The sequence below is a fragment of the Stylophora pistillata genome, chromosome 3, assembly GCF_964205215.1.
Source record: "Stylophora pistillata chromosome 3, jaStyPist1.2, whole genome shotgun sequence".
NCBI classification, from domain to species: domain Eukaryota; kingdom Metazoa; phylum Cnidaria; class Anthozoa; order Scleractinia; family Pocilloporidae; genus Stylophora; species Stylophora pistillata.
The window spans coordinates 5,374,490-5,401,757 of NC_142521.1; the positions used below are offsets into that span (position 1 = coordinate 5,374,490).

The 27,268-nt window shown below is 41.7% G+C and overlaps 6 protein-coding genes across 6 annotated transcripts in view; 4 read left to right on the forward strand and 2 right to left on the reverse strand.

Moving 5' to 3' along the window:
• Positions 1 to 27,268, reverse strand: part of LOC148734227 (uncharacterized) — a 221,737-nt gene that overhangs the window by 146,730 nt on the left and 47,739 nt on the right. The gene's annotated exons all lie outside the window — the stretch shown is intronic.
• LOC148734245 (uncharacterized) lies at positions 263 to 2,941 on the forward strand. Its single transcript, XM_088754382.1, has 2 exons — positions 263 to 2,147; positions 2,261 to 2,941. The coding sequence occupies exons 1-2, from the start codon at positions 1,160 to 1,162 to the stop codon at positions 2,278 to 2,280; spliced, it is 1,008 nt and encodes a 335-aa protein (XP_088610508.1). The 5' UTR covers positions 263 to 1,159; the 3' UTR covers positions 2,281 to 2,941.
• Positions 3,862 to 26,972, forward strand: LOC148734246 (uncharacterized). The gene is made up of 2 exons (XM_088754381.1): positions 3,862 to 4,038; positions 24,007 to 26,972. The coding sequence occupies exon 2, from the start codon at positions 24,020 to 24,022 to the stop codon at positions 25,418 to 25,420; it is 1,401 nt and encodes a 466-aa protein (XP_088610507.1). The 5' UTR covers positions 3,862 to 4,038; positions 24,007 to 24,019; the 3' UTR covers positions 25,421 to 26,972.
• LOC111341288 (sperm motility kinase X) lies at positions 5,834 to 7,449 on the reverse strand. The gene is given in 2 exon segments (XM_088752745.1): positions 5,834 to 6,243; positions 6,246 to 7,449. Coding segments are annotated over 2 exon segments (1,281 nt in total). The 3' UTR covers positions 5,834 to 6,166.
• LOC148734247 (uncharacterized) lies at positions 9,127 to 12,585 on the forward strand. The gene has a single exon (XM_088752746.1). It carries the CDS (start codon positions 9,127 to 9,129, stop codon positions 12,583 to 12,585), a length of 3,459 nt encoding a protein of 1,152 aa, XP_088608872.1.
• Positions 18,038 to 19,477, forward strand: LOC148734248 (uncharacterized). Its single transcript, XM_088755146.1, has one exon. The coding sequence runs from the start codon at positions 18,263 to 18,265 to the stop codon at positions 19,475 to 19,477; it is 1,215 nt and encodes a 404-aa protein (XP_088611272.1). The 5' UTR covers positions 18,038 to 18,262.

A 27,268-nucleotide genomic window follows, 5' to 3' on the forward strand; every position in this document is an offset into this window, starting at 1 on the left:
CTCGATCGATCTCCTCTCGCTGTGGAGATTACTCTGTAAAAGATACTAGTCACTGGAAATTCAGATAACTCCGAGTTGTTGACGACCTGCTCATGCGTTCTCTACTCCTGGATTATATTGCGGTTGGCCAGGCGTGAACAAACGAAAGCTATCTTCCCATCGACCAATCTGCTGCGATATAGTTTTTGGATATTCAACGAGGTGTTGACCCAAGTGATGAGATTTTTTGCTGTTATATCATGAAGGAAGACTTTTTTTTTTAGTTTTAGGCTCAGTACTATAATGCACTTGAATCTATCTCCCTACAGCGGCCACTTTTCCCTTTCCTGGTGAAAGGTCCATAAATTCACTTTTGGTGTAATCGATCTGCTGAGGCCATCCCACAATAAAAATAAAATTTATTAATTAATCACGGCCAAACTGCCAAAACAACCTCAGTACAATGAAAAGTTTGTCTCATACTGATGAACGAGTTAGTAAAATTTATACATAGATACCTTGATCCTCACAATCCTTGACAAATAGTGCGTGCGATGACAGTGTAATAAATAAGTAAATAAATAAAACCCGTGTACGAGATACTAACTCGACAAATAAACAGAAAAGGAAGAAACAGTTTGTGAGGTATTAGTGTAACAGTCTCACAGGTATGGATAGAAACAGTCCACGAGACATTAACATAATAAACACAGAGAAAAAGAGAAAACCGTGTACGAGATGCTAACGTAACAAACAAAGAGAAAAGGAAGGGAAACAGTGCGAAAGAGAAAAGGAAGGGAAACAGTGAATTTGTTGTACAGGAAAGAAGCACTTTCACTACCGAGGGTATGGCTGGTCTGCAAAGGACAAGATTCCGTGGTGCAGAGAAACAAAGAAGTGGGTTTTCGTAATTGATGACTTGTTTACTAAGGTATTCGGTGATGACTTCCTTAAGTATGACCATGACAACTCGAAGGGCACTGTAGTGTCAGGAGGGTCCATGTCCAAGATTCATCGCTATTAAAACGGCTTTTGGGAGGAAGTTGACAAAGAGCACGGTAGTCCTGTATTCGATTCTACTTGTGCAAAACAACTAGAATCCCAATTTTCTGAAGCTGAGTTAGCAGATGTGTCCAATGCTAACAGTGCCACTCAGGTACCACACACAGAAGATGTTCCTATGGATTGGTCAGATTCTGGCAGTATGCAGTCACCGCAAACCAAAGTAAATTATGATGTAGAATTACCCAACTCGGATGCTGACCAAGACCACCCCGAACGCAGCAAAAAACAGCCTTCGTGTTCCACAGCGACTGGTCGAGTTACTGTGTCACCAGATGATACAATACAGCTCCAGTGTTCAACAGAGACTGATCTTCTGGGTGACGTTTCTGCTCTTTCCGTTGCTCAAACATCAGATTCAGGAGGAACTACATCATCTGCTGCTTTCAGCGCAACTCCTTTGTCCGCAATTTTCTCACTACCAATGACCAGATGGGAATTTGGTAGCTTGGAGGACAGGCTTCCTAAGGTGTCCTCATTCCGTGGTGAAATAGAGGTTCTGTTCGGTCACTTTGTGGTCACCGATCCATTCACCCTTCTGCAACGTCCAAGTGAAAGTTTGCTGAACGATGCCATGTCACTTATGGAGAAAGAGAGAGGAAAGCAGAAGAGGTCCCCAACAGGAGTAAAAATGTTTGGTTTTGGAAACTTTGACCTCAACGGTGTTGGAGTTCTGAGAAAGTTTTGTTCAGTTGCAACAACGAAGCGTGAACTTAACTCAGAACAGCGGTGGATGTCCAAAACTGAGGGCTGCACAGACCGAGAAAAGGAAGCAATTATGAAGGCATTGTGGCATACTGAATCACATCAGGCAATATTAAAATTTCAGAGGAAGTCAGTCGACTCGCTGAACTTTGCTGAACTTGTAGAAGAGAGATATCTTGATAACTTTGTTATTGACATATGCATTGGAAAGTGTCTAGAAGAAGCAAGGAGTAATGGAAATAACACAACTGTGTACTTACCTTCAGAATTTTTCACTTGGATGACGTCAGACGTAAAAAGCTTCAAATCAAGAAAGTTAATGCGGCTAGTACAACAAACCAACCCAACAGAAATGTCCCAAATATTGGCTCCAGTCCATTTTCCGACACGCAATCACTGGGGTATGACTTACGTCGATTTATTGAGCAAGAGCATTTTTTTCGATGATGGGATGAAATTCCAAATACCCTCAAATACACTTTCTCTGGTGAAGGCAGGCCTCCATCTTTTGCAGGAACTTTGCCCCTCGAATGAAGCACTCAAAACGAATTTCTGGACTTCAACACAGAACGTCACTCGATTTGGAATGCCATCACAAGTGTCCTTGAATTCGTCAGTTGGAATTGGCAGTTGCGGAGTAGGGGTGATTCTGGCAGCAATGGATTTTATATCTTTAGGGCCAAGCGCTGTTCATAACTTGTCATGGAAATTCTCTGACATGCAGCAGCATAGATTACAACTAATGATTCAAATATTGTCTTGGAGTAAGGCACTATGACTCACGTCAACTCGTAAACAACTGGGATGCTTGTGTAACTAGAATACCCGTATTTAAAAGTGAATGTTTAGAGGAGTACTTTGACAAGAAGTTTTTAAGTTGAACGAGAGCTCTGAAATCTAGAAAGAATATGACAAAAGCAAAATTATAGAACGCGTAACGTGAATGTAATATTTTCAAGAGTAAACAGATGTAGTTATACTAATTCTGCAAATTTGCTTAAAGATGAAAACCACTTCAAGATATGTCTTAAAATTCTGCCCACTTTTAATTATAATAAAATAAATGTAAACGTGACCCGTTAGCGTCGAGCGACACGTGCCACGTTCTTGAAATTGTTACGTCTCACTCACGCGCTCTCAGCACGACCCTCGTAAATACACTATGGAATAAACAAGCTATTGATCGAAAACTTGATTAACTCTCGACAAAATGAAATATTCTAACAGCTTAAAGTAATGTTACACCATATAATTTTTGACGAACATTTTAACTCATTATTTTTGTTGTAGCGTTTTGAGAAAACTTGAAGACATAAGACACTTGCAAGCAATGTCCTTGTTAAGAATTGTCCGCGCTAAGTGACACGGCTAAGTCGTTCCTTGTAAAATCAACTTTACGCCGAAGTTGTGGTTCAGCATGTGAAGATAACGACGAAATTTTCAGAGGGGATTCTCTGTTTAGTGGTTCACGAGTGAAATACTTTTCCAACGTAATACCGCAATGACATTTTGCCGTAGCCACTTGTCTCGTACATGTCCGGCCACCAGATCACTTCAAACTCTCTTGACGGACTACTGACGTTTAACTGGCTTCTACACGATACACGCCTTCTGGTCGTTCTGGCACGTTTAACAGCTGCATGAATGGCGTCCTCGGCCGTTTTGATGTCTTCTAACTCATTTTCATCATCTTCGCTTATGGTTCTGTTACCGCACCAGACCTGTGCTATCTGTATTTCCGGTAACGCAGATCGAATAACTTTCATTTCAAAAATCTTGAAAGAAATCCGTCTCGTACTTGTATGGAATATTGGAGCTCTCCAGTAACTGGTGTCTTTGACAGAGTATACTGTTGGCTTTCCCAGATCGGCCAGAAACTGTCTGAAGAACTCGGGTGGAACGAAATTCATTTCCTGTTTATGCCATTTTGCTGCGTAGTTACTAAAAGTTGGAATCACCTGAAACCACCTGAAACCATCTGCAACCCCCATGGAAACCATCTGAAATTACGTGAAACCACCCCAGAAGCCATCTAAACCCACGTGAACTAAACATTATTGCTAATTGGTATCTTAATTTTCAGCATGACGCAAAGCTTAGGCATTGCTAATTTACTCTACTTGATGTCTATTTTTATCTGTTATCTCACTGTCACTGACAATGAAATTAGTCTCAGTTTCATGACGCATTCCAAGATCTCGTTTGATAACAAAGGGAAGAGAGATAAATCTTGTAATTACACACTGGGTACACGTTTTTCGAGCTGTGCGGTCTGCGGTCTGCGTTTTTGAGGTCAGTGTTAACGAGACACCTGAGTTGCTTTGTACGATTGTACCAAAAATGATTTCATATAGTAGTAGTACTTTTACATATAGTAGAAGTACTTTAACGTGAAAACAGATATTCCAAGATCTCGTCTGATAACATCAATGACAAAAGAAAGATAGATAAATCTGGTAATTACACACTGTATACACAAAGGAAAACTGATTGCGTATACGTCGACTGACTCAAAAGGCACACACATAACCTATGCAAGACTGGTACGGCTCGACAGTGGAGGGTCGTAACTGCGATATCGTCAATAAGAATTCAACTCCAATGTTTACATAGCAGTTTCGCTTACGCATTCCGTGATCTCGTTTGATAACAAAGGGAAGAGAGATAAATCTGCTAATTACACACTGTGTAGACCTTTTTCGAGGCGTGGCTATTCGAGGTTTGAGGTCTGCGTTCTGCGTTCATGTCTGCGTGCTTTCATGTAATTTTCAGGTAATTTCAGTCAGGTGGTTTCATTGGTGGTTTCTGGTGGTTTCAGGTGGTTTCAGGTGATTCCAACTTTTAGTAACTACGCATTTTGCTGTATGTTAAAGAACAAAGTAACGTCAATGGCAACCTCAAGCTCCTCAAAATACAGCAAGACTACGTGCGACGCTCACACATAGATGTGAAACAGATCATATATAGACTTTTGATATTCAAAATTACCTCGAGCTCTTGGGTGGTGAGCATTTTTTATTCCTTTCAGCACACTTTCTCTCCATGTCTTATAAGCGCGATACGTTCCGGTCCTCTTGCTTATTCTTTGTGGTTTTGGAAGTGGCGCTTCGATTCCTTCACTCACAAAGCTTATTCTCTTCGGTAAAGTTGTAATTGAATGCGCCTTAACCAAGTGCTTTTTCAGAGCGAAGCTTGTGTTAAAAGGTTTTCCGCATTTATGGCACGAAACCTGGTAGCTTTTCGAAGTCATATTGTAACGAAGCTATAGATGCAAGCTCCATCAACACCTTTTTAAGTTGCTTTCTGATTGGCTATGAAAACTTACTTTCCAAATTTAAACCACGTGTATTAACTAGCTAAATATGTTATAGATTGATCAAGCATATCATTATGCGAATAACTCCTTCAAACAGCTTTTAAGCATTTCAAAACGTGGCTTAATTTAGTTGAATTGTGGATGCGGCTTATCAGCAAAAGTCAAAGAATATATAGAAACATATTGTGCAGCGCCCAGATGTTTTGTAAGAGAGCGGTATCAAAAAGGGCACCATTTGTAAGTACTTGCTTCCTTTTCAATTTCACACTATGCACTAGTTACCCGGCTTTCTTAGGAGATCCATCAACTTAAAGTTTCTTTCTTGTGAGAGTTCTTTCAATGATCTTATTGAGAAGGCTGTACTTTAAGGTGACACACCCAAAAGTGCGGTATAACCCAGCGTTTTTGAATTTTTATTCTCTCGATGATCTTATTCAGTAGACTGTACTTTAAGGTGGCACACCCAAAAGTGCGGTATAACCCAGCATTTTTGTATTTTTACACTCTTTCGATAATCTTAGTCAGTAGGCTGTACTTTAAGGTGGCACACCCAGAAGTGCAGTATAACCCAGCATTTTTGTATTTTTACACTCTTTCGATGATCTTAATCAGTAGGCTGTACTTTTAAGGTGGCACACCCAAAAGTGCGGTATAACCCAGCGTTTTTGTATTTTTACACTCTTTCGATGATGTTTTTGTATTTTTACACTCTTTCGATGATGCTATTCGGTAGGCTGTACTTTAAGGTGGCATACCCAAAAGTGCAGTACAATCCAGCATTTTTGTTTAATGCCACTTGAGTTGAGATTCCAAAAAGAAAGAAAGAAAAAAACAAATGAAATATTCTTTGTGTTTCTTTTTAATGAATTGTTGGGGTAGATTTACAAGAACGAATGGCATGTGAAAAAGTTTGGATATATCAACAAAGTTGAAATGGTAAATTGGCCACCGTAACGATTACAAAAGCTGACGTTTCGAGCGTTAGCCCTTCGTCGGAGCGAATAGAGGAATTGTGGGTTGTGTGTGCTTTTAAAGGCAGAAAATGGAGCTACGTTATTGGTGGGAACATGGCAACGAGATGGGGAAAAAGAACTAGCGAAATACCTATGCTATAATTGTAGAGATTTGTTGCAAAAATTCTTCAACGGTAGGCCTATCACCGGGGTTTTCGTCAGTGGCTTTTTCACAAGCACCCGCAGCTTTTCATAAAAACCTATTAAACACGACACAGCCTTCAGCATTCTTCCTACTGAGTAAATGTCACTAGCAATGCTGTAACGTTTTTCTTTTTGGACTTCTGGTGCTAAATAGGTCTTTCTTGAACAGTAGGACGAACTTCGTTTTGAGGATGGCAACCCCAACTTGGTGCTTTTACCGAAATCAATAAGAATCGGGTCATATTTCGCAGAGTCGGACTTTCTTTCCAATACCACATTGTTAGCCTTAACGTCATTGCGCAGGTAGCCTTTTAAATGAACATAGCTCAAGCATGAAGCTATCTCTTTAAACAGTGAAATACAATCTGTTGGTTTAAGTAGGTTTTTGCTTGCTGCCTGATGAGGAGTAGTGCTTTCTTGGTTGACGCCATGGAACTGTAGAACAAGGCATAAGGGCACGCTCTTTGTAACTACTCCAAACAACATTGGGAGATTAGCATGATCCCCCAACGCAGTTATAACCCCTGCTTCATGAAGAAGATTTTTCTTTGCCCTGAACTGTTCTTCGGCGTTGTCATTGTGTGTCATTTGCTTCACAATAACGGTGATCCCGCGGTAACTTGCTTTGAAGCATTGGCCAAAACTTCCACTGCCAATAGAATGTTGGGTTAGATATTCCAAATGTTCCGGAATCAATTCTTTTAAGTTGCAGTTGAATTCTTTATCAGACATACTCTTCAAATGGATATTTTTCTGACTTATAATGCGTTGAAACGTTGTCTGTGCTAATAACGGCCTTGAATGTTGAGTCGGCTTGCGTTTTGCGTCGTCCTCAAGCGCCATCCGAAGCATTGTTGCTGATCTTGAAAAATTTACATCCAAGAGGTTTGTTAATCGTGGCCGCCTCGCATTACTCAACATTTCCTTTTTCGAATTAGCCTCAAGCATGATAAGTCCGCTTTCGTTGCCTACCTGTTCTGTAACCAGATTTGGAGAAAGGGACGTCTTATCTATCAAGTTCGTCTCGGCCACATTTGGTCCATCATTGATGTCCGGCAGAACTTCAGTATTAGCGAGCAGATCCAGGTTACGCGCCTTCTTCTGCTGTCGCTTTCGCTTTCTCCACTCTCTATTTTGTTTTCGTCTCTCCTTGGGAGTATTTTTTCGCGATTTTACTTCCCGTTTATTTCTTATTTCCAGCTTATTGGATGCTCCAAGGTCCGCCCACATTTTATGAATGAATTCCCAGGAAAGAAGAGTGAAATAGTTGAACACTTGCTCTTCCATCCGATCTCACAATTTACGAAAACTTCGCTGTTCTCCAGAAACACGAGAGCCGTCTTATTGAAACTTGATGACAAGTATAACCGGCAAAGAAAACACTGCAAAAGCGATTATCTGTCACATCGATGTCAGGATTATGACACCTTACAGGAAGGCTGCCTGGAGTGCGCACGTCGTCTGTGTGAGTCAGAAGTATCCAGTTACTATGCAAATGAGCTTTGTGCGAGATTGAAGCTCGCATTAGCTCATTTGCATAAAAGGATTAAGTGGTTCAAAGCTCGTCATGCGTGGTGTCCATTTACGCAACACGTCTCGCATTTTTTAAGCTACTCTAACTTTAGATACGGATATCTGGACAACCAATCAGAATATCGGAAAAGCCTGACATACAGTTGTTGATTGATGCCTCGTGAATAAGACTGTGCAGCCATTTTGCTCGTACAGCGAGATCCGATACCCGATAAATTCAATAAAAGGACCCTCGGTCGTTTCACGCCTTACCGGCTCCTGATAGTCTCTTAATAAAAAAAAATCGCCTAAATTATATATTTTTATCGTAAACTGCATGTATTAAGCTTTCTTTTGATGTATAGTTTGTTGGGGTTTTCTTGAAACTAGCGCGCGTACGAATATTTTCCCGAAGGACACCCGCGAAGGTGGGAAGTAACCTTAAGCGCAAATGAAATGGGTGTGGACAAAACCTGGCCTAGGCCATGGCCTATCCTATGGCCTACTCTATGGCCTACCGGTGGTCAGATTTTTAAAAGGATAGCATTGCTGGAAGCCTTTCAACGTTTTCCTGAGTACTGTCTTACCAACGACTTTCTTCTGCTGTTTTGGCGGCCACATTCCGATCAAAATTTCTTAACCTTCTGAAAGAATAAGGAAATCGAGGAACAGATGCCAATTAAATGCAACTTTTGGGCAAACATCATCATGTCAGCTCTCCTTTCAAATTAGTGCAATACTGACCCTTTCTTTGGAAAAGCAAGTAAAGTTTGCGCAATGTTTACGACAGCGATGTGTGCATGTCCCGGAGTGCTCGTTGCAAATTCAGTACTCTACAGCACTTGAGGGCACTTAAAAAGTTGGCCTGGCACGTAATGTTTGCATTTTCTTACCTGGATATTTATGCTCTCCGATATAACGCCGTTCATTACATTTTTACACCAGCACTCCACTATATGTTACCAACTGACAGCAGTAGTAGGGCCTTGGCGGGTTCTAGCGGATTTTGAAAATCGCCAGAATTACAGTCAAAATCCCAGTCAAAAATTCTAGTCAAATATTTTGACTGAATTGCCCCAGTCAAAAATTTCATATCACACCGATTCCAGCTCATTTCGGCGTACCTCTATCAAATCTCAGTCAAATTTACAGTCGAAATTTTTGACTGTAATTCTGGCGGAAATGGCCTAGAATAGCCTCTAAAATTTCTAGTCAAAATTCTGGCGGAAATGCGTCAGAATTACAGTCAAATATTTGAGAGGCTATTCTAGGCCATTTTGGCGCATCTCTGTCAAATCTCAGTCAAATCCTGATAAAAGTCTGGATCATCAAAAAAAAATTGAATTTAAAGAGGAAAAAAAAGATAATTAAATAAAATCTTTACTAAGATAAAAAATGAATTCAATAGCAAGACGTCATTTGAATACACTTCAAAGAAACCTAAGATTGAGAGGTTATTCACATTTGAGTGAAGCATCACACACCGATGAACCCAAAAAGTCTGAGAACAACCTGAGAAAAAAGATTGAAAAGGTTGTTGAATGGGGAAAGAAAAAGGTAGGGAATTGGGGAAAATGGTTGAAGGGGTTGGTTGCACCACGAGCGGTGGTTGATGACAAGTTGAAAGATTTCAAAACACACATCAACAAACTCAATGAACAAAGAGACCAACACCAATTCAATCTTGTTGAGAGCAAGTCTTCATTGAAAAAGTTTGCAAATCAGTACATAATTGATGGGGTGGAGGGTTATGGACCGATAGCTTTTCTTCAGGCTGTAAAACCGACCGTTATCAAGTTTCTATTAACGCAGAAAAATATCAAGATGACGCTCGTTCTGAGGTGTAATATGTCAAAGGCAAACATTGCGACGGGCGAGACTGTGCTACAGCTTGCGTATTTTAAATCTTTCGTAGAGATTGTCTTTCAAGAGACCGATCGAGAAGAGCTTTATCAGAAATGTGTTGATAAAATGATGGAGAGTTTGGCAAAGTTTACAAGAGAGGGAAGCGGTTGGGTTGTACATTCGATTGCGGGGTTGGATTTGCACACGGTGGAATACACTCCTTTGGAAGGCTCTTCATACATTAAGCTATCACCATATCTCGCAAAAAAGAAGGCCATCGTAAACATGAAGAATGAAGATGATGAATGTTTCAAATGGTGTGTTACGAGAGCTTTGAATCCTGTGAAAAAGGACCAAGAGCGTATCACAAAGATTTTGAGAAAGCAGGCAGAAAAATTGAAATGGGGTGGGATTGAGTTTCCGATGGAGGTGAAAGATATTCACCGCTTTGAAACATTGAATCCAGGTATTGCCGTCAACGTCTACCTGTATGAGGGAGGACTCCAACCCTTGAGAGTGAGCAAGGTCGAGAGTAGCAAGATTCATATTGATCTTCTTTTGATCTCTGATGGTGAGAAAAAGCATTACTGTCTCATCAAAGATTTGAGTCGACTCATATCGAGTGAATTGTCGAAGAAGAAGAACAAAAAGTTCTTTTGTCGGAGATGTCTCAATTATTTCGGTTCTCAGAAACTACTTGATACACATATTGAACTTTGTGGAGAACATGAGGCTGTGAGAGAGAGGATGCCAAAGAAGGGAACTTTTCTCTCTTTCAAAAACCATCACAAAAAGATGGACATGCCGTTTGTCATCTATGCCGATTTTGAATCGATCATTAAACCTTTGCACTCCGTTCAACCGAATCCTAAAGAGTGTTACACCGAGAAGAAGCAACAACATATTCCAGTGTCTTTTTGCTACTATATTAAGTGTTCGTTTGATGATAGACATTCGAAACTGGTTGAGTACACAGCAGCATCTGAGGATGAAGATGTTGCACAGATATTTGTCAACATGCTTGAAAAAGAGGTTAAGGCAATATACAAAAACCATCCTTCAAAAGAGATGATCTTCACAGACAGTGATGTTGAAATCTTTGAAAAAGCAACATGTTGTTGGTTATGCGAAGAAGATTTCAAGGAGGGAGAGGAAAAAGTTCGTGATCATTGTCATTACACCGGTAAATTTCGAGGAGCAGCACATAACAGCTGCAACCTGAGATTCCGACGGCCAAAATTCACTCCTGTCGTCTTTCACAACTTGGCGGGGTATGATGCACATCTCTTTGTCAGAAATCTTGGTGTTTCAGAAGGTGATATTAATTGTATTCCCAACAACGAAGAAAAGTACATTAGCTTTACAAAAAACATTGTGGTTGACACGTTTTTCGACAAAAAGAAAGAAAAAGTCGTTGAGGTTAAGAGAGAGTTGAGATTTATTGACAGCTTCAAATTCATGGCTTCTAGTCTTGACAAGCTTGTCAACAACCTAGTCAAAAAAGATGACACTTTAGTGAATACAGGAAAATACTATGATGGAGAGAAGCTTGAACTGTTGAAGAGAAAGGGTGTCTATCCTTATGAATGGATGGATTCTATTTTTAAAATGAATGAAACACAACTTCCACAGATTGAAGCTTTCTTCTCTGTGTTAAGTGGTCGGGGTATCTCTGAAGAAGACTATTGTCATGCGCTGAAAGTGTGGAAAACCTTCGGAATGAAGACGATGCGAGACTATCACAATCTTTACAATAAAAGTGATGTTCTATTGTTGTGTGATGTGTTTGAGAACTTTCGGAAGGTTTGCAAGAAAAACTACGATCTCGATCCTTGTTGGTACTACACTGCACCAGGTTTGGCTTGGGATGCTTGTCTCAAGATGACTGAGATAAAGCTTGAGTTGTTGAGCGATGTTAACATGTTGCATATGTTTGAGAAAGGTATTCGTGGTGGGATTTCAATGATTCCAACACGACATTCAAAAGCCAACAACAAATACATGGGAGAGAAATTTGACTCCACCCAACCTTCAAAGTTCATCACGTATCTTGATGCAAACAACCTCTACGGTTGGGCGATGAGTAAGAGTCTGCCGACAGGTGGTTTCGAATGGGTTGATGAAAAAGACTTTGGGGGGTGGGAGAATTTTCCCTGCATTCTTGAGGTTGATTTACTCCCCATTGAGAAAGATTTATACGATTACTTTGACCACTACCCTCTCGCTCCTGAGAACTTGTTGATTGGTAAAGTGAAAAAGCTGGTCTGCACCTTGAATGAAAAGAAGAAGTACATCATTCACCATGAAACCTTGAAGCTTTATAGAAGTCTTGGAATAAAGATTGGAAAGATTCACCGCGTCATTAGATTCAATGAAAGTCCTTGGATGAAAAAGTATATCGATTTGAATACATCTTTGAGAACCAAGGCCGATAATGATTTCGAGAAGGACTTTTTCAAACTCATGAACAATTCTGTATATGGCAAGACGATGGAGAACATTCGGAACCGAGTTGATGTGAGACTTGTCAACTCAGAAGATAAGGCGAAGAAGTTGGCAAATAAAGTGAACTTCAAACATTGCACCATATTCTCTGAGAATCTCTGTGCGATAGAAATGAGAAAGACACAAGTTACCTTCAACAAACCTCTCTATCTCGGAATGTGCATCCTCGATATCAGCAAGACATTGATGTACGACTTTCATTACAACTACATCAAAATCAAGTATGAAGACAAAGCAAAGCTTCTCTTCACCGACACAGATTCTCTCTGCTATGAGATTCAGACTGAAGATTTTTACAAAGATATTATCAATGATGTGGATCGTCTGTTTGACACGAGCAACATTTCAAAAGAACACCCTTCTGGAATACCGAGTGGGGTAAACAAGAAAGTTATTGGAATGTTCAAGGATGAGGCGGGAGGAAAGATCGAGAGGCTAACCCCTCGAAAAATTTGCAAACGCAAACGCAAAGTTGTATTTTTTAAAAAATTTTTTATTATGTAGTATTCATAATAAAAATGTCAAACTACTACTCATATGGAGTAACTCTTTCTGATAATCAGAAAAGAAAACTTGCCAAAGCTTTTAACGAAAAATCGGCAATAACTATACGTCTCTCACACGATGAATTGGTCGGTTCTGACGAGATGATGTTGACACAGACACAGATCAAGAAGATCAAAAAAGCAATAAATTCAGGGAAAGGAGTTGATTTGAAAATCAGCAAGACGCAAATGACAAAAGTTGCTCAAAAAGGTGGCAGTCTCTTCTCTTCACTTCTCGCTCTTGGTACAAAACTTCTTCCAAAAGCGATGAATCTTGCCACAAAGGCTCTTCCAGGATTGGCTACAGGAGCACTATCAAGTCTGGGCAATTTTGCTACCGATAAGATTCTTGGAGCCGGTCAGTCGGGTGGTATGATAATTCCAAATTCAAATATTATGAAACTTTTGCCGTATGTAGACGCTCTTTCAAAAAAGCAGAAACAAGACCTTGCAAATGCTCTTCACTCTGGTGGTGACTTGAAAATGAAACCAACAAAGAGGCAAAGTGGTGGTTTTCTCGGTACTCTTCTCGCTTCAATCGGTGTGCCGATACTTCTCAAGGCGTTGACCGGAAGTGGAAATTCGAGAGGGAGAGGTTTACATGTTCGCGCGCCAAAAAAGAGTGGTAAGGGAATGCAAAACAGACCGTATTGGGATGAACAACCAATTTTCTTTCCGCCGGGATTGGGCGAGCCTGTACCGACAATTGGAATGGGGAGTAAAAAAGGGAAAAAAAGCAGAAAGGACAAGGTCTGTTGCTAGGCAAAGACTCCCCCTTCAACGGAATACCACTACTGGGGGCTCTATTGTAAAAAAACCTCCCTTCAAAAATGTGCCGATAACAAACCTTGATATTCAAAACTGGATCGATTATCTCAAGATTCCAAACTTATCAATAAACTTTGGAGGGGTAATATCCAGGGATCAAATAAAAGATTGTAAGGCGGGACACTCTTTCGTTATCAATCTGAACGAATCGCATGAGTCTGGTTCACACTGGGTGGCAATGGTCTTTGGTTCTGATCTCATCTTGTACTTTGACAGTTTCGGTCTTGATCCGCCGCAAGAGGTGTTGACGCTTTGCCAAAAACATCGAGTTAATTATGCATTTAACAACGCGCATTATCAAGCATTGACAAGCGTCTTGTGTGGTTATTATTGTATCTTCTTCTTGAATGAAACAAGTAAAAGAATGAAACCCTCTCTTGCTCATCAAAGCTTGTACTCTATCTTCAACGATGTGGTAGAACCTCTATCGCACAGTGACACCTTTTCAAACGAACGTTTCATCAAAAACTATTTCGAGAGGCTAGCCCCCTCGAGCTCCCCTTAAATTTTTTTAACCAAAAATAAAATTTCTGAAGATATAATAAACAATGGGATATTCTGACGGTTATCATGAAATCGATCACAGACAAGAAGGTGCAAGCAAAGAAGGTCCTGAAGGACCACCAGGGCCAAAAGGAGATAAAGGCGATACGGGGTCGCAAGGACCAAAAGGAGAAAAGGGTGATACAGGATCACAAGGACCTGCTGGATCAAAGGGTGATGTAGGACCAAAAGGAGAAAAGGGTGATACAGGATCGCAAGGGCCAAAGGGTGATACAGGATCGCAAGGGCCAAGAGGACCAAGAGGACTGCAAGGGCTGAGAGGGTCTGCTGGTCCAAAGGGAGATAAAGGTGATAAAGGTGATAAAGGTGATAAAGGTGATGTTGGACCTCAAGGGTCGCAAGGACCAAAGGGTGATACAGGGGCACGAGGGCCAAGAGGACCTACCGGACCTGGCGGCTCAAACATTGATCTTTCAAACTATCTCGACAAAACAAAGGGTAGCAATTTACACAAGGCTTTGAAATTCGTCAGCTCACATGGAGCCGATAGACAGGTCAGCGGTCTGTCTGATCAACCTCTCAATGGTACAGCTGCGATAAATCTCAACAAACTGAACACCGAATTGGCGAAAAAAGCTGATTCATCGACTGTAATTAACGGTTTGAGCGGTAAAGCAGATACATCATCCGTTTTGCTATTGGATGGGAGTAAAAAGATGACAAGCAACATTGATCTAAACGGTAACGATGTGATTAACTCAAAGAGAGAGAACTATCTGGGTATGACTACTGCTCAACAAGCTGCTTATGAAAATTCAAACACACTCGTTTCTCGATATGAAGCGGGGTCAATAAAGAGACATCTAAAAGGTCTACTCGATATTACCACTCTCTCGAATGCAAATCAACAATACGTTGACAATGTGAAAAAGACGGTGCCAAGCTTTAAAAATATAGACGACAAACAAATCTTAGACGCTAGAAAACGTAAAATCGTGAACCTTCCAGACACCTTCTCAGATAATGATGAAGCTGTGAGCAAAAAGTATTCAGATACAAAGCTGAGCAAGGCAGGTGGTACAATGACAGGAAACCTTGCAATGGGTGCCAACAAAGTCACTTCTAGTCATACAGCCGCAGCCGACAGCGATCTTGTGAACAAAAAATTCGTCGAAGATCGATTGGCTCACAACTTAACTCCAGCTCAGCTGAGTAACGACCTCTCTTACATCATGAGTCGCAACGGTCAGTTCTCTGACGAAGATGATATAACAGGAAAACCGATCACTGACCAGCTTGTTCTATACCCCAAAAATCCCAGAACAAAACCGTTTGATTTAAGTCTCGACACTTCCAAGGGTTATTATTCATCACGTTTTGGTGTAAATATGTATCCAGCGGATCGGGCAGAATACACTGTCGTCTGTGAACTCTGTTGGCAATCGAGTAAAGTCGATTCAAGCAGTGTGACATTGACAGCAACATCTTCTGTTGAAACAATCTCTACTCAGCGCAGCAATCGATTTGAAAATCACATCGTCGCCTTGATTCACATGACTAAATGGAGTAACGCAACACCTAATTATTTGATGTTTGACGTAGTGATCAAAAACAAATCTGGCCAGTCTTACGACCAGAAACTTCCCATCTGGGTGATAGTCTATGGATCAAAGGGTTATCACAACAGCGTACCGAAATCTGTTTGGACAAGTTGGTACAGCTTTGTGAGTGGTGGGGTTCAAATAAATTCTGCGCTTACTCTCGCAAAACAACCGTCTGTCGCCACTTCAGCGGTAACGAAAAAATATGTTGATGATATTCAAACATCTTTACAGACAAAGATCGATTTGAAAGCGACAAAGACGGCGCTGACAAACGCAACAAAAAAGATCTGGTATCGAGGAAACTGCGCTCATAACAATGCATCACAGGTAACATTTTACGTAAATGGAACATCAGATCATACCACAAATGTATCACAGAGTGATAACGCTGATTTCACAGTGAACAGATCAGACAATACAAAACTCATAATCAATAACGCTGGTGCTTATCTGATTACATACATCGACGGTGTCAAGTCTCAACATCTATCACATCTCAAGTTTATCTTGTGCAATTCGTTCGTGAACACAGCAAACGGTATATTGGTGGCGCTGCCCAACACAAGAAGTGCTTGGACTAATACGACTAATACCGTTCTGTTGTATTTCCAAGCAAACACATCGCTGAGCATAGCGACAGATAACAGCAATACACAACTCGATGGACTGGATTACAGCTATCTGATGATTGTGAAGCAGGATTGATTCGAGAGGGTAAACCCCCTCGAGCTCCCCCTTGATGTGAAAATTACTAATTTTTTTTATTATGATGTGTTCATAATAAAATGACTGAAGTATCTATTTTCAACTTTAACCACATTGACTATTCTATAGGAGATGAGAAGATCGATGAACTCAAAGCTCTTTACAAACACTATCACAAGAAGTGGTGGTGTTCGAGAAAGATCTTCAAGAACTTTAAACGAAAGAGTCTTCTCTGTAACTTGGGAAGCACTTTACTAATTGTTATCGGAGGGATAGCTGGAGGGGTAACCATGAATCCAATCCCGCTTGCTACAATATCAGGTGCTGGTCTCCTTCTCAAAACATTTACCGATGTAAAAAAGTTTGACGGAAAGATTGATATGAGCAAATTCGCCTTCACAACCTATGAGAAGATCTTGACTGAACTGCGGTCTTATCTGAGAGGAAGACCGTTCGACAATGCATCGTTTCTCAATGAAGTAAGACTTATCGATGAGACAATCATTGATCTGTGTCCAATCCTTCAATCAACCAAAGTACTCAAGCAATATGAGACACGCTTTTCGAGGGAAGAGATCAACAAAGTACACAAGCCATATGAGACACGCTTTTCGAGGAAAGAGATCAACAAAGTCGTCTTGTCCGCCGATGATGACAAGCGAATCGTTCTTCCAGACAAAATAAACACACACGCAATAGGATATTATCAGGATTTGACTGAGATTTGACAGAGATGCGCCAAAATGGCCTAGAATAGCCTCTAAAAATATTTGACTGTAATTTTGACGCATTTCCGTCAGAATTTTGACTAGAAATTTTAGAGGCTATTCTAGGCCAGAATTACAGTCAAAAATTTCGACTGTAAATTTGACTGAGATTTGATAGAGGTACGCCGAAATGAGCTGGAATCGGTGTGATATGAAATTTTTGACTGGGGCAATTCAGTCAAAATATTTGACTAGAATTTTTGACTGGGATTTTGACTGTAATTCTGGCGATTTTCAAAATCCGCTAGAACCCGCCCTGGGCCTACTACTGACAGCCTGCATCATAAAGCCGCCATTTTGCATATCTTCTGCGACCACGCAATATTGGCCCCTCCTCTCCCCTCCCCCTTAACCTACCGTTATGGTTGAGTGCTGTGATATTTGCAGTGTTTCGTTCCCTCGGACGTTGAAAATCGTTTCAGCTACCTCTTAGTATACCCTTTTGAGAGACAGATAATTGTACACCAGCGTATTCGTTCGACTCTTACTGATTTTATTTTTATGTTCTTAAAAATCTGACCACCGGTAGGCCAAGGGGTAGGCCACAGGGTAGGCCATGGTCTAGGCCAGGTTTTGTCCACACCCAAATAAAATTATATTTTTTCTCTTTAGTTTGACCAATGACGCATAAGAATGTCGATTAAAATGCAAAAATCATTATTGAATCTGATTTACCCGCAAATGATGTTTTTCTGTCTCTTATAATGATGGTATTTTCACGCAACTGTTCGCCTTTTAGCGCAAATGAATGCGTATTTTCTCGTAACTGTAACGATGTTAATTTATGTATGTCGAGTTAATTTATACAGTTTACCTTACATCTGAGTTCCCGGATGGATTCGTTCGCCTCGCTTGATGTGCACTCGGCTTACAAGATTAAATGTTGTGTTTAGAGTCTCTGGTGTTTCACTGTCTGTCTTAGCGAACACGTTACATGGTGTCAGGAGTGGGATCCTGGTTCCTAAATCCGTTGCCATAGAGGAATTACCACTCAGTGCACTGGAAAACGTTCTTGAGAGAAATCTACTCGCACACACGTGGTCGAACAACTCTGAACTGTTATCAAGTTCTAAAGGATAGTCTCCGGTCTCTACTGTATTCCGCAATAGCCACCCGACAACTTCGTCACAAAGAATAGCGAAAGACAACGGTAAGTGGAATTGTCTTGTGTCTTCGGAAGGAAATCCCAGCTGAAGAAATCTAACTTATTAACTTCTAAATACAAAGTATGGCCGAGGGTAGCGGCGCTTCTGTACAAGCGCAAGAAGCCGTCGCACAACCAAGTCTGGTAGAAATCCCAATAAACATCCCATTGCTCTCAAAATTGGAGCTTACAGGGGATTTGGCGACGAATTGGAAGAAATTCCACCGTGCCTGGAATAACTATGAAATTGCTGCACGTTTAAAAGATCCTGAAAACCCTACCGCAAACAAATATCTGAGGACTGCCACACTACTAACCTGTATTGGCTCAGATGCTCTAGATGTGTACGAAGGCTTAGAATTTGCAGATGAAGCTGATAAGGAGGACATTGATGTTGTTCTCCAAAAGCTACAGTATTATTGCATAGGAGAGACAAACGAAATATACGAGAGATATCGATTTAACAAAAGGGACCAGGAGCCTAACGAATCTCTGGATGCTTACGTCACGGCACTGCGCACGTTGGCTAAGACATGTAACTTCGGAGTTTTAGAAAACAGTCTAATAAGAGACAGAATTGTCATTGGAGTAAGAGATTATCAAGCACGCAAGAAGCTTCTACAAGTCTCCAAACTCACACTGAAAGAATGCATTGACATCTGTAGATCATATGAGACCGCAAGCCAACAACTGAAAGAGATTCATCAGGAGGAAGTCAGCGCTATTAGTCAGGCCAACGAGAAGACACCTCCGCCCCCCATAAGAGAGAGAGAAATCCGCTGCAAGTTCTGCGCCAAAACACATGTTTGGAACAAGCTTAAATGTCCTGCATGGGGTAAGACATGCTCTAAATGTGGAATTCAAAACCACTTTGCGGTGGCCTGCAAAACCAAACTGTCTCCATCCGCTTTGGCCACGTCCTCTAAACGCCCCACACCAAGACATGTCCGCAGGCCAGTGCATGCAGTGGAAGATTCTGACTTGGATGAATATGTTACTTGTGTCGACGTCAAGAAACAAGTCTGTGCTGTGGAAAAGCCTTATCATAAAGACAAACTGCTTGCGGTAATGCTGTTAAATGGTCACCAAGTCCCATTCCAACTGGACACTGGTGCCACAGTGAACATCTTACCCGAAGAATCCTTCAAAGAAGTATATGGTGAAGACAGCCTACCCCTGCTGGACAATACAGAAGTAACTCTTGTTATGTACAACAAAACGGAGGAAAAGCCAATTGGCATGAAACGTGTTCAAGCTGTGAACCCCAGAAATGGAAAAAAATATAGCGTGGATTCGTAGTCGTAAAGGGGAAAGGGAAGCCGCTGCTTGGTTTACGAGCCAGTGAACAAATGCAACTCATATCTGTGGTCCGACAAAACATTATGGCTCTTCAAGCGGAAGAACCATCGCAGAGCAAAACACCACTTACGACGGAATCTATTCTCGAAGAATATGCCGATGTATTCAGAGGAGAAGGAAAGTTAGAAGGTGACCTCCACCTGGAAATTGACCCGAACGTACCACCAGTCCAACTCCCAACAAGAAAGGTGCCGATCGCCATTAAAGAAAAGCTAAAAGAGGAAATGAATCGCTTGGAAGACCTTAATATCATCACGCCAGTAAATGTCCCTACCCCTTGGATATCAGCAACTGTCGTCACCATGAAGAAGAATGGCAATGTTCGACTGTGTGTTGATCCCAAACCACTTAACCGAGCCCTCAAACGGATTCACTACTCTCTGCCGACAATCGAGGATGTCCTTCCTGAGCTCTCAAACGCAAGATGCTTTACTGTGTTAGACGCTAAAAATGGGTTTTGGCACGTGTCCTTAGACGAGGAAAGTAGTTACGCAACCACATTTGGCACTCCATGGGGAAGATACAGATGGCTTCGAATGCCATTTGGGATCTCACCGGCCACTGAAGAATTCCAGCGAAGACTGGATCAGGCATTAGCAGGGCTAAATGGATGCAAGGCGATCGCTGATGACATCCTCGTATTTGGATGTGGAGCTAACGATGATGAAGCAGTAAAAGACCACGACGACAAGCTTACTGTTCTCCTCCAACGATGCCGAGAAAAAGGTGTGAAGCTAAACAGGGGAAAACTGCAGCTTAGGCTTAAGGAAGTGGCCTACATGGGCCACATGCTCTCTGCAGATGGGCTACAACCTGACCCTGAAAAAGTCAAGGCAATCAAAGAGATGCCAGCACCGACTGACAAACAGAGCATCCAACGTCTCTTAGGGATGACTAACTACATGCAAAAGTTTGCTCCAAGACTTTCAGAGGTCACGACTCCTCTACGCGAGCCCACCAAAAACGAGAACGAGTTCCAATGGGATGAACAGGTTCATGGTGCAGCCCTGGATGAGACAAAGAGGATCCTTTCTACGACTCCAGTCCTAAAATACTTTGACCCAAGTGCCACACCCACACTACAATGTGATGCCTCTATGCATGGCCTGGGAGCATGTCTCATGCAAGACGGACATCCGGTCGCATATGCATCCAGGTCCCTGACCCCCACAGAGGTCCAGTATGCGCAAATCGAAAAAGAGTTACTGGCCATAGTATTCGGAATGGAGAAGTTTGAAACCTACCTGTATGGAAGGAAAGTGCTGGTCGAATCTGATCACAAGCCCTTGGAGGCAATCTTCAAGAAAAGCCTCCTGAACGCATCCAAAAGGCTACAACGAATGCTCCTTAGACTCCAACGCTACGAGTTTGAAGTATCCTACAAAAAGGGAACCTCCCTTCTTATGGCTGATTCCCTGAGTCGCGCGTATCTGACGCCTAAGGAAGCTACTGAGGATCAGGAAGATGTCATGACAGTCTCAGATACTAGATCTCCAACAGAGATAGAAGCAGAGCAAGTGAACATGCTACAGTATCTTCCGGTCAAAGACGAAACTCTTCGCCAAATCCAAAACCTTACTCAAGAAGACGCTATCCTCAAGACCCTTGCTTGCGTCATCAAACAAGGCTGGCCAGAAAGTAAGCTCTATCTCCCACTGGAAGTTCAAGACTACTTTCCATTCAAAGAAGAACTTGCTCTCCAAAATGGAGTCATTTTCAAAGGAGACCGTGTTGTCATACCGTTTCAGATGAGAGCTGAACTCAAAAGAAAGCTACACTCCAGTCATCTGGGAATACAAGCATGCCTAAGACGGGCACGGGAAGCGTTCTACTGGCCTGGTATGAACAAAGAGATTGAAGAACATGTCTCCAACTGCCAAGTCTGCAATTCATACCACCAAGGGCAGCAGAGGGAGCCCATGATCTCACACCCAGTACCATCAAGACCGTGGCAGGTCCTTGCCGTTGATCTCTTTGAGCTCCAGGGCCAGGATTACCTTGTCACCACTGATTATTACTCAAATTTCTTTGAAGTGGACAAACTTGTGAGGAAGACCTCAAAAGAAGTAATTGAAAAGCTCAAGCCTCATATGGCAAGACATGGAATTCCGGACAAGATAGTAAGCGACAATGGCCCCCAATTCAGCTCACAGGAATTTCAGACGTTCAAAGATTTATACGAGTTTGATCATGTAACAAGCTCCCCCACCTACCCGCAGTCAAATGGCAAGGCGGAAAACGAGGTGAAGACTGTGCAGCGAATCATGCTCAAAGCCTCAGAGGCTGGCAGTGATCCCTACTTGGGATTCCTTGACTTTCGCAACACCCCCACAGAAGGGCTAGGAGCGTCTCCAGCTCAGCGCCTCTTTGGCCGCCGTACCAAAACCCTCCTACCTACCTCTGGGCGACTACTAGCACAACCTGAATTTGACACCACTTCCCAGCTTCTTCAGGCCCAGAAGAACAAACAAGCCTTCTATTACAACAATGGCACCAAAGAACTCCAGCCACTTCAGCCAGGGAGCACCGTACGTATCCATCCACCCAAATATAAACAACAATGGACCCAAGCAACGGTTGCCAAACAAGTTGGTATACGCTCATACCAAGTTACCACTGACGACGGACGGGTGTATCGTAGGAACCGCCGACACCTGCGTCTCACAGCCGAACTATCTAAACAATCACCTCTTGACATAGAGATACCTAACTCAGGTCATGGTCCCCTGCCCCTGACCAAAGTGGAACAGGTACCGCCAGTCGTTTAATCAAACCCCCAAGAGATGGTCAAGCCACAAGCAACACCGAACCCTCCAGCTGATGACGTAACGAGTCCAGAAAGACGTAGCGCTCGGGGAAGAGTCCTACGTAGACCAGCATACCTCCGTGACTATAGATGCTGACACTTACCTATGTTGTTTATATTCTCCGAACAATGACTCTAACAAACGATTTAGTTTTCTTTCCTTGTTTATTCTTTCCTCTTTGAATAACGGGGGAAGATGTAACGATGTTAATTTATGTATGTCGAGTTAATTTATACAGTTTACCTTACATCTGAGTTCCCGGATGTATTCGTTCGCCTCGCTTGATGTGCACTCGGCTTACAAGATTAAATGTTGTGTTTAGAGTCTCTGGTGTTTCACTGTCTGTCTTAGCGAACACGTTACAGTAACGAACAACTAAAGGTGTATGTAATTAAAATAAAAATCATACACCAACGTCTTGCTCAAATCGAGGGATACACATCCCAGCATATGCCGGTCTGTTGAAAGCGAGCGTTTCTTTGATCTTATGAGGAGCCACAAGATTCTCACCAAAGATTTTACTTCCAATGTTTGTCGGTTTCGAGCAATACTTTGCGAGCATATTTTTGTTTGTGATTAGTTTCACGTCCACGCGCTTTCGCAAATTTTCCATTGTTTTTCCAAAAGTACACCGTTATTCATAAGTTTGAAGAAATCTTTTTCAAAAACATTCTTTGTTTCAATTCTCTTCTTTGTGTTAAAATCAATAAACCGCTTCGTGAAATAACATTCCAGCGTGCAGTAAATACATTACAGTCTGAGGTGTAGCGAAGATTGTGTAGAATCCTATCCTTTATTCTTATGAATTATAAAGGAATACTTCTTTAGAACACTAATCGACTTCCATATAAAAGCAAACAACCGGAAATTCGCATACGTTTTCAATAGCACAAGTTCAGTAACATGATATCCATGACAACAAGACAATCGTTCGAACCTCGTTTTAAATTCCAAAAATTGTGTTTCTGTCGCGCGCTCGAATAGTTCCTTCTCTTAATAAACGACGTGGAGATAAAACCTACCTTCTTCGTCCATTCAGCCTTTTTTGTGCACAGAAACTTGCATTCTCGGTGGCGTGTTGATATTGAGAGCAACCGTGAAACTTTCTCAGTGGCGTGTTGATATTCAGCTGTCGATCACCTTTGAAGCCGACTTTCGGTGAGAGTTTTTCGCCGTTTGCTTTCCTCGCCAAAGCAACCATGAAACTTCTTCAGATCCATCACACCTTTTTTTAGCTCTCAACCTTTTGGTGCGCCTTATAACCGAGTATTTTCACGTAATTTTCAGTTTGGGAACTTAGCTTGACTAAGTTGCCAAGTTTGGGGTGCGTCTTTTAACCGAGTGCGCCTTATAACCAAGAAACTATGGTATATTGGTTTGGTGTTTAACGCATGCGCGTGTATCAACCCGAGAATAGCAAATTCTAACTTGAAAAGGAACATTTACAGTCATTAATCACAGTTTTCGAGTATGAATTTAAAAATGCGGTTTGAAATTCATCCTCGCCAACTCTTCATTTTCCAAAAAGTAATTTTTAAAGTCCCAACAAACTTAAGACCTTTCATTTCTAATAATTGACCTCTCAACATAGGATGAACAGTTGTAAAATATTACATGATTATATATATGTCAAATTAACGTGTACCTTTCTTGTCCATGTAGACTTGACTCAGAGATGGAAAACCTTAGCAATGAGATCGGAGAGCTGAGTAAGAAACCTTTGCCCTGCAGCGAGGTCGAGCTCAGAAAAGTGGCCTCTCAGTATAAAACCCCGTTTTATCTCTACGACAAAGAGAAAATACTGACTGGAACCAAGGTCTTCAACGACAGCTTTGCTTGGGTGCGATTGATGACCGGATCGAGTTTTAAGAATCACTTTGCTGTAAAAGCGACGCCGACCCCAATAATTTTGAAGATGCTGCACGAGGAATGTAGGATGGGAATGGATTGCAGCTCACTGACAGAACTTATTCTCTGTGAAAAACTGGGAATTGAAGGCGAAGACATCATGTTTACATCCAATAACACCGCATTTGATGCCTACCGAAAGGCGGTTGACCTGGGAGCCATTGTCAACTTGGACGACTTTTCCCAAATCGACAACCTAAAGAAGGCGTTAGAAGGAAAGATGCCCAAAGTGGTTGCATTCAGGTACAATCCAGGTCCTCATCACAAGATTTCATTCAACACGCGTGTCGGCGATCCTGCTGAGGCGAAGTTCGGCCTGACGAAAGCCCAGTTGTTCTCCGCCTTCAAGAAATGCAAGGCATACGGTGTGGAACGCTTCGGTCTACACACCATGATCGTGTCACATTCTCTGAATGCCATGGATCTGGCCGAGATTGCTCGGATGATGTTTTCTCTGGCAGTGGAAATCAAGAAGGAGACAGGAATCGCAGTTGAGTTTGTCAACTTGGGTGGTGGCATCGGTGTGAATAATCATCCCGAAGAGAAACCTGTGGACCTGAAAGATCTCGGGCTCCGTGTGAAACGTCTGTACGAACAAATTGTGTTGCCGCAAAGTGATCTTCACCCGCTACAGATCAAGTACGAATGTGGAGGATTGCTAACTGGTGACTGTGGCTGGTTAGTTTCACGTGTAATAAACATGAAGGACACGTACAAACGTTTCCTAGGCGTGGATGCTTCCATTGTAGACATCCTGTTGCCACCCCTGCTTGGCGCGTACAACTACATCACCATTGTAAAGGATCAAGTCCTTCCGAGTCATTTGAGAAAAGATCTTCCTGACTACAAGACGGTTGTGAACGATCCTTTGTACGCATGCCCGAATTACCAAGGTAACAAGAGAGGAAAAATGTTCGACGTGGTGGGTTCCTTGTGCGCGAACTATGACAAGATTGCTATCGACCGAGATCTGAATGAAAATCCAGAGATTGGTGACCTGTGCATCATTCACAGCGTAGGAGCGTACGGCCGTGCACTGAGTTTCAATTTTAACGGGATATTAAGACACGCAGAAATTTTGCGTGTGGCTGATGATTGCTATGAGGTGATTCGTAAAGCTGAGACATACGATGATTATTTCACGACGCTGACATTTCCTGAGGACTGATGAAGTAGCGGCGTTCATCATTGACACTTAATAGATTAGATTTACATAGATTTTTTTGGAGATTCTTAAGTTTCATTATTGTAGTTCTGTGGAAAGTGTGGTTATTACTCTAGCCAGAGAGTGGGATCTAATAAAGTATGTTTCTAAGGGCCACACAGGTTGCCTCTGAATGACTGTCCAAAAGCATTTCTATAGAAGCTGAAAAAGGAAATAGAAGATTTATCACTTTTCTCCCGCTCAGTGGATTTGGAATCAAGTTCCTTCAAAAGCGCTTATTAATTCTTTTTGCAAGCGCAGTTGGGTGTGTCAATATTTTACGAGTAGTTAACCGACAGTGATACATGTAGCAATAGAAAGGCTCGCTCTGGTTTCTATACATTTGACTCGTGATCATGTCTTCGTTTCAAATGTGAAGTATTTGCACAGTCGGTGTTGAGGTGTGGCACAAAATTACCTCGCTATAGATTCTTTGCAGATACGGAGCAACCTTCACTGATAAAAATGTATGATGTAGCCTTATTGTATTGTATTGTATTGTAATCTTTATTTAGACACGATCAATTCATCAGCCTATAAAAATACATATCACATACGCTAAGATATTTAAAATTAAAACTAGATACTATAACACTAAAGCTGTTTTCCGTGAATGCCGTGCGTTAGACTTAAAAAATGTCATTGATCTTACGTTTAAATAACCCCAGAGACTCTGTGTTCCTTATATCGCGTGGTAAACTGTTCCATAATGTGGCGCCATTGTAGCTAAAGCTTTTTCTGTAATAATTAGTGCGCGGTAGTGGAACATTAAGCTTATTTTCAGAGTCCCTGAGGTCATAAGCAGAGTCACGCCACGTAAACTTTGAATATAGATACCTTGGAGCTAGCCCGTGCAGACATCTAAACATCATGGTGGCTTTATGGATTTCCTGCTGGCGTGCAAGATTTTTCCACCCTAAAACCTCGAGTAGCTCAGTTGCATCAGCATCATAGTTAGAGAATGTCAACACACGGGCTGCTCTATTCTGCAATTTCTGCAGTTTGTCTCGTAGCGTTTTCCCACAGCTACCCCAAACAATGTCACAGTAATCAAAGTGAGGTTTTACTAAAGCTTGGTAGATGAGATGTAAGGTTGATGCTGGGATCAGGTGCCTAATTCGCTTTAGGGCCCCGATACCAGAGGCGATCTTTTTCGTTAGTTTTTCGATGTGACTATGCCAATCGAGTTTATCGTCTATTATTACACCAAGCGATTTTGCAGCTGAAACCTGGCTCACTTGAGTATTGTTCATTCTAATTGTTGGTGAAGCTGTGAGAGTATTCAGTCTCTGCCTCGACCCTATTAGCATGAATTATAAGATGGCCCTGCATCAGCAGTACAGAACTTTGTTAAACTTTGCAAAAGGCTTTATGTCAAAAACTCGATATGGAATCTCGATTGCGATCCAACAAAGAAAAAGGGGTTCACCGGACTGTTTGTTGAGTTTTCAGAGGAAGGAGCGGTGCTATGGTAACCGTAAATAAAATGTAAATTCAGAACTTTTTTTAGAAGTGATCGGGTATTTTTCTGTTAACTTTTCTGAGGAAAGAAACCGAAAAATCTAGGGACCGACAAAGAATTAGTGTCAAATTTTAGCAGAATCATTTCGAGCTAACTTCAGACAATTTTTAAGGTTGAACGTTTGTTTGATGTCGTTACTTTACATCCGGCAAAGAAAGCCTAACTGTAAGACAGACATAACAGGGACATACCTGAAACCTCACTCCACAAATTTCTCTCTCGATCGATCTCCTCTCGCTGTGGAGATTACTCTGTAAAAGATACTAGTCACTGGAAATTCAGATAACTCC

Excerpts from the sequence above, each read along its gene's own strand:
- LOC148734245 (XM_088754382.1), top strand. The coding sequence starts at position 1,160 with ATGGATTGGTCAGATTCTGGCAGTATGCAGTCACCGCAAACCAAAGTA. Across the intron at positions 2,148-2,260 it reads TCCGACACGCAATCACTGGG|GAACTTTGCCCCTCGAATGA; the intron begins GTATGACTTACG and ends CATCTTTTGCAG.
- LOC148734246 (XM_088754381.1), top strand. The coding sequence starts at position 24,020 with ATGGAAAACCTTAGCAATGAGATCGGAGAGCTGAGTAAGAAACCTTTG.
- LOC148734247 (XM_088752746.1), top strand. The coding sequence starts at position 9,127 with ATGAATTCAATAGCAAGACGTCATTTGAATACACTTCAAAGAAACCTA.
- LOC148734248 (XM_088755146.1), top strand. The coding sequence starts at position 18,263 with ATGGCCGAGGGTAGCGGCGCTTCTGTACAAGCGCAAGAAGCCGTCGCA.